This window comes from Rhodnius prolixus, unplaced genomic scaffold, assembly GCF_049639745.1.
Source record: "Rhodnius prolixus isolate KJV_2025 unplaced genomic scaffold, Rpr scaffold_3, whole genome shotgun sequence".
NCBI lineage: Eukaryota > Metazoa > Arthropoda > Insecta > Hemiptera > Reduviidae > Rhodnius > Rhodnius prolixus.
The window spans coordinates 18,314,125-18,332,624 of record NW_027411603.1 but is presented as its reverse complement, the minus strand read 5'-3'; the positions used below and the strand labels follow the sequence as shown (position 1 = coordinate 18,332,624).

Below are 18,500 nucleotides of genomic sequence, written 5' to 3'. Positions count from 1 at the left end.
TTTTGTTTTGTAGTTTACATCTTTAATTCCTAGCGAGCAAAGTTTTGCTATAATCTATTGAGTGCAGCTCTAGCAGACGGACTGATGGTCCATTCTTATAAGTTAAAAATATGTAAACAATCATTTTCGTGCGAGCAATATAAGAAATAAAAACTAAGGCATGAAAAAAATTATGTTCTGCTCTGCCAACTTTATATTTATTATCACAATTTCGAAGAAGAAATAAAAGAGAAATAATATTATAATATTGCAGATACTCTTCTTTGTACTGGCATGTTGGAGCGCTGCCGACCCACAGTACGCACCTCCAGAGCCCACATATACTGTAGCAGCAGGGCCACCACCTTTATTTGAAACTACTCCAACTCCCGTAGATTACGCCCCCCCATCAGAACAAGTTACAGATGCTGCCCCTCCCGCCACTGATGAACAGTACAGTGCACCTATTGATTCTTCACCAGCGCCAGCTCCGCCAGCTCAACAATATGGCCTTCCATCTTTATAAAACTTTAATATACAGAGACAATCACTAAATTAAATGATTTACTCAAGAGATAGTTTGAATATGTACCATTTTTTAGTAAAATTAAACATAGTCACACTAATGTCAAGCAATTTAAACCTTTCCCTACCAAATTAAACTTTTTTACTTTGTCTTACTTACTAAACTATACATATATATTGTTAAAAAGACTGGTTTAATTTTCCATTTAAATGAGCCTTAAACTCGGCACTGTCTTTTTTCTTTTCTTCCGTGCTATTCACATCTAGCCATCTCAAGATATACATGTAGAAGAATCGGAATATAAAAATATGGTAGCCTTCTTCAGCCAAGACGTAGTCAATATATTAAAAAACCCACAATGTTTATTTTAGTAACATCTATCCTTAATTTCTAGCTTTTTATTTAAAAGACACATCCTATCAAATCCTATAATTTCTAAACTTACTTTATTATTAGTGGAGAGAAGTTTTGTATATGATGGAGATACATGTAAGACAGATCTTGTAATTCAGGAGTTTAAAGAGTTACAACTCCTTTATTTTGTCTGTTTAATGGTTTTAAAGATAAATAATAAATTGGTTTGTACAACCTAGAAATGATGATGAATACAAAGTGATAAAATTCTAGGCATAGATTCAATTGAATTCCTAAATGCTACCCTTATACATCTGTCCTACCAGACAGTTTTAATTTGCTGATACATTTTTAATCGTTGAAAAGTAATAAAAACTAAAATATCTCTATTATTGAGTATTAGTATTGAGTTGTTTAAGTGTAAGAAATTGGGGTAACAAGTTGATTTAATATAAGTTAAAAGCTGGATACTTCTCCTGAGAAATCAAATCGCATCGAGGAAAGTTTAAATTAGGATGCAAATGATCTTATTACTTTTAGAGATATTGAGTTGTTGAATGTAACAAAATCAATCTCTTCTAATAATAATAAAATATTAGTTGGTAGATTTAAACAAAAGGGGGCTTTATTGCAAATGATGGAGTTGGTTAAAAGAAGATGCTGATAGTCATTCTTTATCTTCATTCATCGTAGCACACATTCTTATTGGTTCCTGACCGGTTTTGGACTTCCATCCATCATTAAAGGTACATTAATCAGTTTAGTGCAAAAATTTCTACTTCACTTATGTTACCGTCTCGCACTACATTTGCTGACACAGTATTACTTCCGATTGTGTTGATGAACTGAGAGTATGGGGTCAGTATAATTCAAAATCGCGAAGAGATTAAATATTACAATTTATTTGGTATAGATTAAGTAATCAGAAAATGCGGTAATACAGTCCTGCACAAATCTGCCGTCTGGAATCGCCTATTTCTTTAGTTTTTCTTGTAAACTTGAGAATACTTACGCTCTCTGAATAAGTTTAGATCTATAAATTTTATTTGAATCATTTTCTTCATAAAAATCCTTTTTAAGGCAGAATTCCCTTCTGTGGGAGTTTTAGTTAAGCTTTTCTACAGTGTCATTTAAGCGTACTAAGTGTGGCGTTACCACTGTACAAGTATTATTATTACCAAACTTAGTTTCTATTTGGCTACCCTAGAACCTCCATTTCTCATTTTTGCCTTTCCTTCCACCGCTTCTTTTTAAAATTATTATTTTGGATTTTGCTAAATTAACAGATAAATTCCAGGTTCTTATATTTTTCAAGCCTGTTAATCATCATCTGCAACGAAATAGGATCCTAGGCCATTATAACTATATCATCTGCAAAAGCTAACATATTAATTTTTAAACTTCCCAATTTCACTCCACCTCCCAGTTCCTCACTCAGATCAGATCATCAAAGTGGTGCTGTTAAATGGATTTTTAGTTTTTAGCGATTTTGTTTGCTCAGATTCACGTTCCAAGAGTTTCATTTCGTAAACTGAGGAAAGATAAAGGGATATTAGCGCCAGATTTTTTAAACATGTAAATAGATTAAAAAATGGCGTGCAAAAAGACTTGCAAGAGAGAAATAATCTCTTCCCCCAAGTTGGATGAGCAAGTTTGAAGGAAAGAAAGCTGAGGCTGACAATTCAGAGGCAAGACGTTTTCACTGTGTATCGCCCAAAAGGATAATCAGATAAAATGCTCTTACAACTTTCTGGTCAAATGCCTTGTATCACGATGCTACCAAATGATTTTTGATCCTTGGTACGAAATGAGTAACAATTATTTCAAATACATTTTTGAGTAAATCATGTCAAATTTTAAATGAGAAACCTAGAGTGAATTTACTATCCTAACTTACGAAACAGTTGAGGTAAAAAAATTACAGAATGGATTGGGTAAAAACCAAATCCAATACCATTTTACAGATACTTAGTGGTTTCCTTCGATATCAGAATTGGTAACATTTGTATTGGTATAGATATTTAACAGGAGAAAATTCAACTCTCTATTTTATTCAATTTCAAATTTAATATTTCTATAACGTGATGAAAGAAAATTGATAACATTACGCCACACTATTTTACATTTAATAGATATAAAAAGAAATTCTCACTTATATATTTTAAAAAAAAAATTGTAATAGAGTAAATAAATAAATAAATAGAAACAATTATATTTCTGATAAAACCCAACAGACTAAAGTTAATTTACAATAGAAACCAAAATATTTTTACAATTCACTAAAAGAGATAATGCTTATTGAGTTGTTAAAGATTAGGTTTTTTTTTGTCCACCATCTTAAAATTATTTTTTAAGGAAAACAAAACATTATTAATCCATAGCAGAGTATTGTTTTTAAGTTTTTCTTTTTGTTTCTTTATGACGAAAAAAAAAGAGCCAGGCATTAAATATAAATATATAAACATATGACTAAATTACAATGATCTTTCTTTCCCAACAGGAAACTAGAAAACTTCTTCAAAGAGAAATCGTAAGGAATTGAAAAAATTAGTGACTAACTGTTATTTGATTTAAAAAAAATAAAATATACAGACGTTAACATTTATTTAATGACAATACCGAAATTTGAAGCTGGGGGAACGAAAAATTTCCTCTCTTCTCATTACTTTTCCGACTTAGCATTAATATGCGATATATATATTCTAGATTTCTCTTCAAGATTTAGATTTAAAAGAAGAGGTAACTTTTTTATTTGTTTACGAACACAAGGAAAACAAGCCAATAATTTTTAACAGCTTATCAAGGCAGCCGTCAACATGAAGACTCATGTATCTTGTAACAAGTTTTTATTAAATTGTTTCTATTTCCAGTGGTAATTCTATTCTTGGGTATTTTATTTTTGTTATAATGAATAATTTCATAACATCCATAATATTCTTAAAATTTACAACACATCAATTGCAAAAATAAATCAGATTTCTGTTTCAGAGTCACTTACGTTTTCTTCATCTTCCAAATCTGGCATTGGAAAACGCAGCAATGCAGCTACACCGGTTAGCTGAGTCAATTCTGGAAGTTTAAGACGAAAAATTAGTTACAATTTTATTGCAGAAATATTATACATCAAATATAAAAAAAATACTCTTTCGATTACTCCATGAGAGATATTTTTCATCTAAAACGGTGTAAACGTTCTTTACCAGTACAGAAATGTTTGGATAAATCGTACAGCTGTCAGGAAATAGCTCAATAACAAAACATAATTTTCCACCAGACTCAGAGATCTTTTTTATTCAAATCTTTCAATCGGCTGACTTGATCTAATCTGTACCTTTTTTTTTTTTTTTTGTCCAGGTGTGTCCAAAATTAAACCCACTTATCTCAAGAGAAACTATTCCACTGCTGAAATGAAAATCACTCGTGATATAAAGGAGGGTTTTCGGATTTCAATTCAGCTGGCGGCTTGCTGCTTCGTTAATTGATGTAGGACGGGAAACGGCAGCTAGATGTAGAATGGGACCTATGCCTTCTGCTCTCAAAAAGCGGAAATAGTGATTGGATACGAGCGCCACGTTAGCCGAGCGGTCAGAGACGTGACCTGCGAAGCTAATATGTATTGTGGGACTGGGTTCGATTACCGGTCTTTAGGCCTAGTCGCCTCCGTCCACAACACCTAATTGGTAGTTGGACATAAAGCCCGCCTGAAAAAATAGGCATTACTTTACTTTTAGTGATTGGATACGCTTAATGCACCACTTGAATGTTTTCTGTGCCTTTGATGGCCGCCATCAAAAACGCTGTACCTAAATACATAGGACTCCTAGGCGACACTTAGTGCATCCTCTCTAATTTTTTGAACCAGACAACCAGAGCGCGTAGAAAAAAAGGCAACGCTCTATATCATTAGAAACTTTTTATAAGTGATTTTTTCTTAAGTGACTTTTTTAAAGGGTTAATTTAAACAGGAAATAGTATAAAAGTAAGGTTGAGGCTTAAAAATAAAAAACGTGCAGAATTTGTTAGAGTTTGGTGTACAAATGTCTGTACAATACAATGATGTACAATACCAATACAACAAAATGTCTACTTACGTTCTCCAGATACATGCAAGGACGAAAATATTTTTACATCTCCTCCAAATTCTTTTACACTATCAACCAAAGAAACATATCTCTTCCTTTGTTGAACATCTGAGCATCTGATGACAAAAGAACAGAAATTATACTTGCATCCAACAAAAACAAACAGCCAAAAACAGCTACTTTTAAAAAGTAATGATTGTAAGTGGTTAGAAAGTTTCTACTGTAATCATTTTAATGTTATTGTAGTAATTATTGTAATTGTATAAGCTTAATTCTTTTATTTATTTAACTTAAAACACATCGCACTAAGGAAGTAATAATCAATTTAAAATAGCAATTCTTATGTAAATTTATTTTCATTTAAAAATATATACCTAAATAAATTGTCTGATATTAATAATGTTTCTATAGCTTGGGCTTCATTAGCTTTTTCTACATGATTAATGCCATAAAATGCTTTAGAAGATTCAGTCTGAAGCATTGTGTAAAATGCTTCTAAAGCACGAACTTCTCCCAGTGCCTTAGTATCTGCCATTTTAGCCATTACAGCAGGATCCATTAATATTTCTAAAAATTATGACATTTATTATTTAATTGAAAAAAAGTCTTCATTAATAAAATTACTTTCTCTCATATCTTGCAAGAAAAAGGTATTGTAATCTTATAGGTTTTTCCTTAAGGAAAGAAAAAAATTAAAATTTAAAAATAACGTCGAATATTTTAAGTCTGCTGTCGTGAATAATGTTGCTGATTTCATCCACTCATATAGGAATTACTAAGAAGGATAAAATCAACGATATAAGAATTAAATTTGCCTTACCTTTTAAAGAATGTTTAAATCCAGACGAAGAATGTATAAGTAAAAATTTTGATTTGTTATCCATCAAAAGCTTATTATCTGTTTTCAAAGCTTCCTGAAACATGTACTCGTAAAACTGATCACGTACAAACCCAGGACTGGCAAGGAGCACACATTTCACTATATCAAAATTGACATGTCTCAAAATACCTTGCATTACACTTTCAAAAAATCTGCTCAATCCCTAAAAAAATGTTATAATTATAATTATATAATAAATATTATAGAATTATATAAGAAATTTTATAACTTATTCTGTTTACACAAATCATCCTAAAGTATAATTGATGATGACAGAGAAAATGAGAAAGCAATTTGAACAGTAATTATGTTACCTTTTCATGTTGTTTGACATTTCCTTTTCTTTTCCTAGGTATTACTTGATCAATTTTTGCACGAATAAGCGTCATACTGGATGTTATTAAACAAATATGTGCTAACCCTTCTTGCATTATTACGGCAGCTACATCCGCATTCTATAATGAAAAAATATTGTGGGTTGTGTAGAATGTAAAAATACTGAGTGAACAGTCAGAGTTATACTGCAATGCCCAAATTTCTAATCTGTATGTATATTTTATTCAAACTTGGGGTTCACTCTTAATTACAATCATGTGTTGGTAAAACCTTGCCAACCCACAGAGAACGCTCATCCTTCCCTAGAAAAATTATCAAATGATTCTAAAAAAATTATTCAAATAAAAATGACCTATGTGCATGTTAAGTAAATTTAAAGAATAAAGGAAAATCGTAATATTACCTAGAAAGATCTCAAAAAGTGAAACTTGGAATTTAATTTACTTATTTATAATTCGTATTCATGTTATGGATGTTGAAGCTACACTTTCTATTGCAATGAATCCTCCCCGACACCTCTTATAAAAGTGCTCTTATATAAACAATCCTGAGAAAATACTCAAAACTTATTGTTGGATCCGATACCACAAAAAAAAAAAAAATTGCTGCAACTTATCATTTTTGAGTTATGCCAACAACGCATTGCAGACCAATTGGTCAAATTCTTTTTTTTTTTGTTTTTTTTTTTTTGACTCAAGGAACTCAAAGAATAGATCTAGCGAAAACATAATTTTGTAAATTCGACAAGATAGCAATACTTCCCCTCACTTAGTGTACATATTATAAATTTACTTATATGGCGGACTATAAAACAAAAGGTAATTTTCTTAAATTGATTACAATTAAAAGAAAAAAAACGCTTAAAGTTACCTGCGTCGGATCACAAGCTATGTCTACACGTTCTAATGACACTGAATCCCACTCGGGTTTAGTTAAAGTAAATTTTCTATTTATTTCAAGGTCTAGAGTATGATAAGCACCCATCTAAAAAAATAAAAATGAAATACAAAACAAAAAAAAAAGATGTTATTATGATTTATTCTATTAGAAATTATAAATAAAATAAAATATTTTCATTCATTTTTTTAATTCTAACTAACATAACAACAAAAGGTGGCAATCACCTTCACATATTGGTTTTCTTCAATATTTCTTCCTTTTAATCTTAGAACACATGCTTGTGTGTCAAAATCTATATTCTCTACTCGAATAGTCAATGTAGTTCTTACTCGATTACTCGTTGAAGAACCAGTCGCCGATTCATTTTGAACTTTCCTAAACATAAATTTTACTCAGTTAACAGTTGAATTTTTTAAAAATAATTTTCATTTTTAAAAAACAAAAAACGAAAATAGTTATCTAATAATTAAGACAGTCTAAACGAAGTTTATTGGTGATAATGAGACTTAAACTTAAGTATTAAAAATGTCTTACACTTCAGCATTAAATTAAATTTATGCAGTTTAAAATATTTCAATATACTTTTGAAAAAAAAAGTGAAAACATTGAGCCGACATTTTCAGGTAGGATTTTCCAAAAAGGGTTCTGTGGAGGCGGATAGCCAACGTCAAACAAACTATCATTTTTAACTTTATCATATAAAATAAAATCCCAGGATCAACGAAATCCAAAAGTGGGCGAAAAACAAACAGCTCTCAGTAGGCTCTAAAGTAATGTGATTTTTAAACATATTTCTTAAATTTTATCCATCTTGCACGCATGTTCTCTTTTAAATCGGTTTCGACGTTCAACCGCACTGAAGAAGGTAAGTTTTCACAATTTAAACTTTAATGTGGATGAAAGTTCGAAATAGGTCAAAAATAAGAAAACACGTGCTACGAACAAAATCAATTATATTATCCAGCTCTTTAGGAAAGGAATTAGCGAGGTACTTAGCGTATTGGACTCCCAGAAGGATACGGGTACGAATGCAGCCGCTGGCCCTTAGATTTTCTTTTCCCATGAGCTTCTTACAGCTCACTGCCCGGTGACGGACGGAGTTGTCTGTAACGAGAGAACATGACCGGAGGCCGGCAGTGCACTGAAAAATGCTCCGGGCGCCAATAAACTCAGATGTTGGCGCGTCTTACACCATTTTAAAAAAAGTTATCCAGCTCTAGGGCACTATTGACCTTGGTTGTAGAAGCGCCAAAAAAAGAAGAAAAATCCAGCTCTGCGGACATCTTGAATGTTTCTAGAGTTTTAATGCTTTATCAGCATTGACGATATTGATTTGATAACGCTCCCTGCAGGCTAAATTCTTTGACTTACTTCATAGATTGTAGCGTATTAAAATTACTGCTCTATGGAACCATGTTTGATAATGGCGCAAAATTCAAAGTATTAAACGCTTCTGCTTGACCCTTTAAATGAAAAGATCAAAAGTCAAACATGAACCGATCTAATACGCAAGAATAACTTCAGAACCTTCACTAAAGCAAAAGCATTAAACTCAAATCCTAGAAATAATGCTTGCAACTAAATGACTAATTTGATATTGAAAAATAGGGAAGAGGCATTTAGGATCTTTTATCATCATCTTAAGTGCCAAATTATAAAATTAAAAATGTACATCGAACCTTATGGTTGAAGCTCTCACGCAATCTCCTTTAGCAATTAAGTTATAGGCGTGCCACATATCCTCCGATTCTTCAGGTAAAAGAGCCACACAACTGAAACCAAAATTAGCTTAAAAATCAAGCACTTAATAAATAAATTTACATTTGAAATAAACGTATAACGTATCTTTAAAATGAGTTTAAAAAGTATGAGTGTAAAAAAGGTATTAAAATGATCATTGTACGCATCCTTTGAATGCATAACAACCAGAGGTATCTAAAAATGATCAAATATTATTTCTACTACATTAAATAGTAGTTTACGTCAAGAAATCTATAGTAGAAAATCTATTTACATATGCATTAAAAGGTGTTTAAAAAAGTTTAATAAAATTATACAAATTGTACCCTTCGCCATCCTTGTCCACATTCTTATGAAGCAGTTTCATTTCCTCAGTGTGCAAATTTTTCACAGATTACAGCGGAAAAATTGAATACAAATTGTCAATATTTCTGCTTATAGTACAATTCAACATTTTTATCAGATTATTTATCATTGTACCCAACCCTTATCTCAGAGATGGCTAAAACACAACTTCTCTATAGAGAAAAAAAGCACCAGTTGACTCTGCTTCGTTAACTCCCGACCAATCTACACTGAAGACCGGCAAAATAATTAGATTTCGTTTCACAATTCAAAGTAGAATGAAAAAAAAAAATTATTCACCATCTGGTAACTAAACGTAAGGTTGTTAGTAACCTGAGATCAAACAAATATCTTTCTGATTGGGACTGTTATCCAAAAACTTACATTCTGACTATCGAACTTGTATTATCGATTTTATGATATTTATTTGATTAGTTATAATTTTTATTTAATGTTTTGTGTTCTTTTATTCCTTCTAAAAAGCTACTTGATTAACACATTTCTTAAAATTTAAAATACTATTTAGGATAATATGAGTAACTTCTTGGACTTGTACATTGTTGACAGTTCAGATATAGGGACAATTCAGGAGCAGCGTAAAATTGTAACCTTCTCTAAAGACAAATAGGTTTTGTTGGAATGGCTGAAATAGAACATATCACGCAATTAATCAGTAAAGGATGATTCTTTGTTGCAGTGTGATTAGTAGTGGTGGTTTATTCGTTCTTAGTATAAAGTTTCAGTAATTTAGTTTCGTCTACTATTATTGGTGAGTGTGAACTTGAAATTTTATTATAATCCTTGAAGCTATATGCACCGATGCTCTTAAAAGAAATTTAATTGATTTTATGGTCAGTAAATGAATTATAAGTTTGTTTTTTCGTTCTGAATGCTAAACAAGAGATCTTACAACAGAATGAAATGTATATGTTTTTAAAACAAGATTAAATGTTTTTTAAATTTAGATATTGTTTATCTGCCAACTTTCTAATCCAATTGTTAGTAGTAAAGTTTCAATACTAAACAATCTTTAAAGAACAAAAGTTGAAAGTATTACTTTTATTTAGAATTCATTCATTGCACACTTGAGATGAAGTAAAGAGGTCATTTAGATTATGTGAGAAGTTAACTTTACCTACTCCAAAGTGTGTATTTTTACAGTACTCAATTTGGTACTTTGGGATTATTCCGTCGACCATTTTCGCCAAAAGGTAGCTTTTGATAATGATTGATAATGTATATGGTTAGATTCAAGAATAATTAACGTGCAATTAAAAAAAAGGAGGTTTTTACTTTGCTTTTATTACGTACTATTACACTTACATTCTTTTTATTATTACTATTATTAAATGATGATTTGATAAATTTAATGTGTTTAGATTATTTTAGAAATTGCTTTTCATTATGGTGGCGCTAATAGATTTGCGCATTTTGGCGAGCATTGGCAGGTCGACAGAATAATCCCAAAGTACACCCAATTTCAAATTAGTAATCTTGTATCTTTAAATTCCTCTTAAATGGACCTAACCATTTTCAATTAAAAATAACTCATTTAGTGTTTTTGAAGAAATGTGATTTAGAATTTAAAGAATGGTAGTATGAAAAATTCTTTTTATGTTCAAACCAGTTTTGTTCTTTTTATTTTCAGAATGTTGTAGACAATGGGTGATGCATTGAAGGAAAAGCTATCCGGATTCGATAAGGCCGGAAGAGGGAATTTAAATTCTGCTGGTAGCTCAATACCCGCGCAACGTGAGTGTTACTTTTTTAAATTCTATTAATGGATATTTTTTTTTTTTTTTTTTTTTTAGTTAAATGTATGTCAAATACTCCGATTTTACGAACAAGTTGCAGACCAATAAGACATGACACCCTATATGAAACAGTAATAGTAACCCCATTCTTAAAAAAATATATTAACAAAATGAATGTATACTCTTGTTATAAATTGTAATTTGTATTTTTATTAGAAAAAAACCCATGCATCGTCAAAAACATTTTTCCTGAGTACTCTTTCACAGTCTTTTTTTTTTTGTCGAATTAATAGGTAAGAAAATTTTTTTTCCTTTAGCCAGTCTAAAATTTTATTGCGAGTTTTCTCCGAGCTGCCCTTATCTAATCTTTTTATTTCTGAACAGTTAGCAGAGATCGGAAACCGAGTAACACTGTAGTAACATCACATTGTGGTACTGAAATCGTTCACTGTGGTATAACTACACTTATCAGATAGCTCTTTGCATCTATACACATCTTCGTAATTGATCTCGAATTTGTGATTGCTGTTATTGCTGCGCTGCTACCAAAGAATATCAATAAGGATGGACTAATATTTTTCTGAGACAGGACGTTGTAAAGCTATTAAAACTATATCTCCAGCAAAATTGGGGGCAACTGTGCCTACTTGTTGAGAAAATGCTCTGGATTGCTTTCCTTTTTTTCTACTTCAGTTACCATTTTCTCTAATTACTTATTTTTAGTGCTGCTTTTAGTTTGAATTACTTCCATCTGATCCGCCTCTTTGGAAAATTAGTCATTTCTGATCGGTCAAAAATGTTTTTTCCAGATAGGATTTTGTTCGTTTTTAGGCAGTATCTTCTTATTCTTTTTTTATTTTATTATTTAGTTTTTTAAATCGAATAGCAAAAAGTACCCACATTTTCTTTTAGTCAATTTTATGTCGATCTTAATTCACTTTTTTGAATTTAAGGTACTAAAATCAATTTTAATTTAGTTCTTAGTGAATTTTACTTCTTTTTTCTCGTAAAGGAAGTATGTATTTTAATAGTGAAAATTTCAGAAATTGATCTTAATATTTGTTTGGTCGGTCAGACAGCATAACTCAAAAAAGGAAATACACAAAAATTCAAAATCTTAATTTGGTTTAGGTGCTATTATGTTACCTGACAGTAAACTTTGGACAAAAAAGCTAAGGGACGTACCACTTTACTGAACAATGCTTTTCTTTTAACTCGTCAAGATCTATGGCAGAAAAGAATAATGCCAATTTCAGTGATTATTTTTTTTATTTTTGCCGAACTTTTTTTCTCTCTTTTGAATTAATGAATTAGTCACCAGAAACCATGAACAAGATGTACCACTTTTATTTGCAATATTTTCTGAGTGTAAAATGATTTCTTGAGAGGGTGAGAGTTTCCCTCTAGAGAGCCGTTTCTGAGTAATGTATAACACTATAATAATAATAATAATAATTCAATTACGTAAATTCCAAATTTGAAAACAATTGAATCCGAAGCAAATTTTTCAGTTTTTTGACATTTTTCGAAATTGTTATCGTTTATTAGTATTAGCTCTGAAGATAATCTAGTCTCTACGTCAGTGATGGCGAACCTTTTGAGCTCAGTGTGTCAAAATTTTGGAAAATCGAAACATAATTTTCGTGGCGTGTCACACATCACAAAAGTAAAGACTAAAAAAAAAAAAATAGAAATATTTATAATTTTTTTAAGTTAATTATTTGTTTAATGCCATTTAAAATACAAAAACCAAAATTATTAAAGTAAGTAATAATATTATTATTAATAACCAACTGTGGCCGTTATGAGAGACAAATATTTGAATTTTGAAATTTTTTATCTTTGAAGATCCGTGTCACCAAAAATGAGCTCGCGAGTCAGCACTGATAGGCGTGTTATAGGTTCGCCATCTCTGCTCTAGGTCAGGGGTCTGCAACCCGCGGCTCGCGAGCCGCTAGCGGCTCTTTTATCCAAATTGTGTGGCTCTTCAGCCTGTCCAAAATACATTCTATATTTTAATTTTATTGAAACGAATGAAAATTCCATTTATTAAAGATATTTCTTCAAAAATAATTTTAAATGTGATAGGTTCAAATTGAATAGAATTATACAATATTAAAATAAAGTACATGATTATATATTGTAAGACTGCCGCCCTTTCATTCGTTTAGTTATTATTTATTTGTTTATTTACTTTGCAACTTGTAAAAATAATATATAAAACATTTAAATGTTATTGAATATCATAAAATAATAATTTGTGAATACAAATGATCTACAGAATTTTGTACATTATCATCCTTGCGGCTCTTGGTAAAATTTATTAAAATTATTTAAGGAGAAATGGCTCTCTACTTAAAATAGGTTTCCGACCCCCTGCTCTAGGTCATAAGCTTGGCAAACAAAGAAATGAAATAAATTATGACTAAAAAGACAAGATCTTTCTTCATTTTAAATAGTCTTATAAACAATTCGGAATATTACTTGAATACTACTAGATTTTATTTGTTATTTAATTCAATTTTTTTTTTTTTTATTATTTCAACTCTATATTTCTTAAGTTATTATTTACTTAAAAAAAAAAAAAAATTAAAATCCATTAAGATTAAACAATATTGAGGTTTCTTGTTTTCAAATACTTTTTTTTTATAAATATTATATAAAAAAAATGAAAAACTCATTTAGCTTATATTGTATCCGATCCATTGGTTATCGTTTGATTTCTTATTAGTAGAGTTGTAATCATTGGTCATTGTGGAGTGGGGAGATTGTATAGGATTTGCAGGGTCGGCTTTAGTTTAGTGAGTCAATCTGACATCATTCATCTTCTTGCAACGTCCCGATTAGAGACGCGCGTGACTGCCTTATTTAGCCAAGGTATGGACAAGACAACAGGTAAGCTGTGATTAAAAAAAAAAAATCAGTAATTAAGTAAAATAATTTCTCGTTTCTCTCTCTCACGCAGACATTATTAAAGTACTAATTTTTTTTTTTTTTTTTTGCTTCTAGAGTGCTTGATTTTTCAAGTTTTGCCCTTAGAGTTTTGTTTTTTGAGATAAATATGTTTAAAATTAGGCGTTTTTGCTGCTCCCTTATTCTCAGTGGTTGTAACGTTTAATTAAAAAAAAAAAAAAAAAAAAATAGAAGATAAATTGTTAAACTTGATAGTAATTATTAGAAGAGACAATTCTTTTTTTCTTGACCTTGTAATGTTTTTAAAGCAACCTTGATAAAAAAAAAAAAAAAAACACTTGATAGTACAAAAGGAGAAGAAAAAAAATTGGTGGCTTTGGAAGGGGCTACAAATATTTAATTCTACTGTTTTTAAAAGTTATTTTCTGCTAGTAGTGAATTATTGCAAACTTTTAAAATTTTAAAATTAGATAATTTGGATGAATTAGATACTTTTTATGCTTCCATAAATTCGCAAAAAAATTAATTATGGTGATTGGTAAATTTGAAATTGAGGAGAAATCATCACAGAAAACTTCTAATACGCGGTATTCTATGGTGGGGTGAAGTTTAGCTTACTTTTGAGTGAAAGTGTCGTTTCAGCATAAATTTTCGGTTTTATTCGTTGAATAAATTTTGCGAGTATCAAATGTGTTGCCAAAATTCCATGTTAAAAGAATTATCAGTTCACTGAAAGACGGACTGTAGAGAACGGCATTTTTATGTAGTCGCTAGAGGGTTTCATTTGAATTAGGACAGTAACCTTTTATATCGTTTGAAACATTTTTCAGATAATATTAGTTTTATTGGTGGAGCAGTGTTGCCTCTCTTTCTTCTATTGTGTAATTTAATTTTGAGTTTCAAGAAATTTAAGTGTATAAACTTTGGTTTGAGCATGTCATCAGTTTTAATAAACATTGCGATATCCAAAAAATAAAATTTAATATATTAATAAAATATTATATAAATAACGTAGACTGGTTTAGATTCTAGGAACTGCAGCTAAAAGATTCCTTGTAAAGAGTAGTAGAAGAAACCTCTTCTTTGTATTGGCCACCACCGTTTTTGCCTATTTCTCCTCTGGTTTAAATGTTTTCCAACTGGCAGTTGCATAAAAAATAAGAGCCCAATTCCTCTCCTACAATCACTATTTATTAGTCATTCTCACCTATAGTGTGGTACCACCTTTGAACATCTTTTATAGACTCTACAAAGGAATACAACCCGATCCGGGTAGCCACTTACCGGTGGCACTTGTACTTGTGTTGTGTGACTGACGACCAGAGGCTAGTGAAATGGACGTGTAAGTCACGTGGTGTCATTTGGGAGCGCGGAAGTAATTGTTACGGTTAAAACGTCTCAAGGAACGTTTGAAGAAACCAGTTCGAAGTAACCAGATGTGGTTGGAGGATGTATCTTCCTTAGAACCAACCCAGATTCTGAGACTCCAGAGAAAATTTTATTCCCCTAATACAATAATATTAACCAATTTTTCTCATTTGAAGATATCGGCTAATCGGATGTGCAACTCTTCTGAATATATTTTTTAGCCACTTTTCAAAACAATATAATTTTAACGTCTATTTTTTTTTTTGTGAAATTCTAATTTTCAAGAAAATTTAATTATTTACGGAAATTGAAAGATAAAAAGTCAAGAGTTTTCACATCAGAATTGACTTTTCGTTTCTTCTCCGTCAATTAGGCCTTTAAGCAATGGTTTTTATTATTATTATTTGTAAATGCCAAAACATTTAATTTCAGAAAAAATTCAGTTCATTTAACCTTTAGGCCTATTTTGTTTCTTCTCTTTAAGAAGTTTCAATTTTTGCATGACTTACTTTTTAGCCGATATATGCGATGGTTTTAATATACTAAGAAAGTGGAGTAATTTTCTTGGATTTTATGTTAGTAGCAGCCGGTTGAGGTTATAAATGTAGATCATGCGTATACTTTTAAGGAATCAGGCGGTACAAAAAGATCATCTAAAAGTGGCACAAATTGCCTTACTACATTTCTCACTTTATTTGCGTGGTAACAGGTGATGAATAAACTTAGACAAAGGATTCATTTGTTCATGCAACTGTCCATTGACAATGTAATTTTTTTTCACTGTTTCTCTAAAGTTGTTATGCCTTTTATCCTGTCTGCTTATGAACTAATTTTTTATGCCCTACTGTTAACATAAAATTAATTCTAGATTTACAGTTGATTACCCCAATGGTTAAAGCCAAAACAAAAGAAGAACTTTTTTTATCTGTGAAACTCAATTACAATTTGTTTTGCCAGGTGCGAGTTTATTTGAAAGCTTCCATATTTCAATATTTTGCAGAGCAAGTCCATAGTTGTTTTAAATACAGTTAATAATATGTGAGGTTTTCATTGAGGTAACCATTTTTTTCTGCATAAAAAGCGAATCCGAATTATATAATCCGGCTTGGTTCTCTGAATTATGCTTGATTTCTTAAAAAACTTGTAGGTATCTTGATGACCAGTCCGTTGTTCCATAATATAATGAAACCATCTTTGCTAAACTGTTAAAAAACTAAAAACCTTGAGTCTCATGTTTCGCATTTATTAAACGATGGAATAGTTTAAGACGGCACTAACGACAATATCAAATTTACTAAAAGCAGAGTTAGTCATCTCTATGAATAAAGATGATTTACAATACAACACACCTAAATTATGAGAAACTGTTTATTATCTCGAATTCTTCACCATTAAATGCTAAAATTTATTTACGTTTATACGAGCAAACTCTTCTGAAAATCTTTGTTTAATCGGGGTTGACGAGTTAATTTAAATACGTTAAATTAAATAAATTGATGAAAATAAGTTACGTATTTGCGAGTATTCACATTACATTTTACTTTTTGTGGCTACTTTTCACATCTCCTGTAGTCCAAAAAAGTAATATGTTTAAATGCGAAAACATTTAATTTCAGAAAGAACTTAATTCATTTCAGTTTTGGATACAATTTTTTTTCCATTTTCTATCTCACTAAGAAATTACACTTTTGTGTTAGACATAACATTTTCAAATTATAACGTTACTAAAAGATATGGTTATAATATCTTACATATGGGTAATTTCCTGTTGTTGTGTGTTACTAACACGTAGAGATCGTAAATGTAGATCTGGAGTGTACTTTTAAGGAAGGAGATGAGAAATAAAAGTAGCACAAATATTTGAATTGCCTTCCTACATTTTTTTTTTTTTTGTTTTTACCTGAGTTGTTGAAGTTTATGAGGAAAAAGTATTTATTTTTTTTTTAGTAGGCCAAGCTTCTTTTTTCAAAATTTTAATCTTTACGCGCGTTTTGTGTTGTTTTAAACATTTTAGGTTGGCAAAATATAACGTTTTTACAATGTATGGTTAAATAGTAGTTTCTTTTTAATGTTAAATATTTTAAAACTAATAATTGAGCCGTTCATCGCACAAATTAATTAACTCCATAAAACAAAAAATGGAGAAATGCGATGAAATAATATATATTGTTTTTTATAATTCTGTTTAAAATATAAATACAAGTAAATTTACCGTTATCATATAGCGGCAGCTTCTGTATTTCAGTTACATTATTGCAACGATTTAAATTAGAGCTCGGAAATAAACAAAAGGGCTTCTGAAATAAATTATTTTTTATTCAATGTCCTACATTTTTTGTCATTTAATGGTCGTTAATCTTTATTATTTAGGAAATTTTTTATAAATATAAAAAGCTACGACTGAACTATGTGTTTTGATTCTTGAATTTAAGATTTTTGAAAAAGTGGAGTTAATTATTTTGTGCAGTGAAAAGCTCAATTATTACTTTTACTCTTTAGTGCTTTCTGTTTTAAATTTGTTTTTCATCTCTAGAAATAACATAAAAATTAATATTCTTGTGATTTTTAGTAAGAGCTGCCCTTTCTGTTAAAATATGGAATTTAAATGATCATTTTTTATTTATTTATTTTTTTAATTATTTAAGGCGCGTCAGCCTCTAAGGTTATTGGTGCCCGGAGCTTTTTTTCAGAGCACTGCCGGCCTCCGGACAGAGTTATCTCGTTATAGATGACACTGTCCATCACCGGATCTCTGCGTGAGAATTCAATTCGCTAACCGCATAGCTAATCCATTCCCTAATGATTAAAAAATATTGGAAATTTAGATATATCGCTTAAAAGCCGAGTATTTATTTAGTAATTAATGTAATTGCATTTATGAACAACTGTGTACATACAGTTTTTTATCGATATTAAAAGGCTGGAGGTTTACAATGGGGTACCCTGAGTTCAGTAGATAACTTTATGACTGATCCATAGTTTTCTAAGGCTACGCTGAAGGTCTAAGTCTAAGTCTGTCTTTCTTCCACGCAGGAGACCAAACTCAGAATGTTAGAATCGTTCATTCTACACCTCTCCCACTTTCTTTTTTCACAATTTTCCTTGATGCTTTCGGTTTTTGCTGCAGAACATTGTTTTTTCATGATGGTTAAAGGTTATATTCTTCAAATTTACTTTAGCAAATAACTAGAAACCACATAAGGGATTTACTCTGTGGATAGAGCGAGATATACTAGAATCCTAACGCCATCAAAACCACATGTTCTATCCTCCTAGGAGACTCTACCGGTCCCAATGACATGTTGACAAACCTTAAATAATAA

At 30.6% G+C, this 18,500-nt stretch overlaps 2 protein-coding genes across 5 annotated transcripts in view; one reads left to right on the top strand and one right to left on the bottom strand.

Annotated features, from left to right (window-relative positions):
* Positions 1-3,688: 3,688 nt before the first annotated feature.
* pelo (pelota mRNA surveillance and ribosome rescue factor) lies at positions 3,689-9,506 on the bottom strand. 2 transcript variants are annotated; one of them, XM_074125547.1, is made up of 9 exons: positions 9,124-9,506; positions 8,737-8,829; positions 7,282-7,432; positions 7,028-7,141; positions 6,136-6,276; positions 5,762-5,984; positions 5,316-5,508; positions 4,951-5,057; positions 3,689-3,928 (listed from the first exon to the last, which is right to left on the bottom strand). In XM_074125547.1, the coding sequence occupies exons 1-9, from the start codon at positions 9,162-9,164 to the stop codon at positions 3,831-3,833; spliced, it is 1,161 nt and encodes a 386-aa protein (XP_073981648.1). In that variant the 5' UTR covers positions 9,165-9,506; the 3' UTR covers positions 3,689-3,830. The 2 variants fall into 2 exon arrangements, with proteins under 2 accessions (XP_073981648.1, XP_073981649.1); XM_074125548.1 differs by having other exon boundaries at positions 9,443-9,464.
* Positions 9,507-9,740: 234 nt separating this feature from the next.
* The window catches only part of CLIP-190 (Cytoplasmic linker protein 190), a 36,209-nt gene continuing 27,449 nt past the window's right edge, over positions 9,741-18,500 (top strand). For 2 of the 3 annotated variants that reach the window (XM_074125512.1, XM_074125510.1), the window contains exons 1-2: positions 9,741-9,911; positions 10,791-10,894. In XM_074125512.1, coding sequence (XP_073981613.1) covers positions 10,804-10,894 — 91 coding nt within the window. In that variant the 5' untranslated portion in view covers positions 9,741-9,911; positions 10,791-10,803. Of the gene's footprint in view, positions 9,912-10,790; positions 10,895-13,642; positions 13,792-18,500 lie in introns of those variants that run through there. The other variant, XM_074125513.1, reaches the window with a different exon arrangement.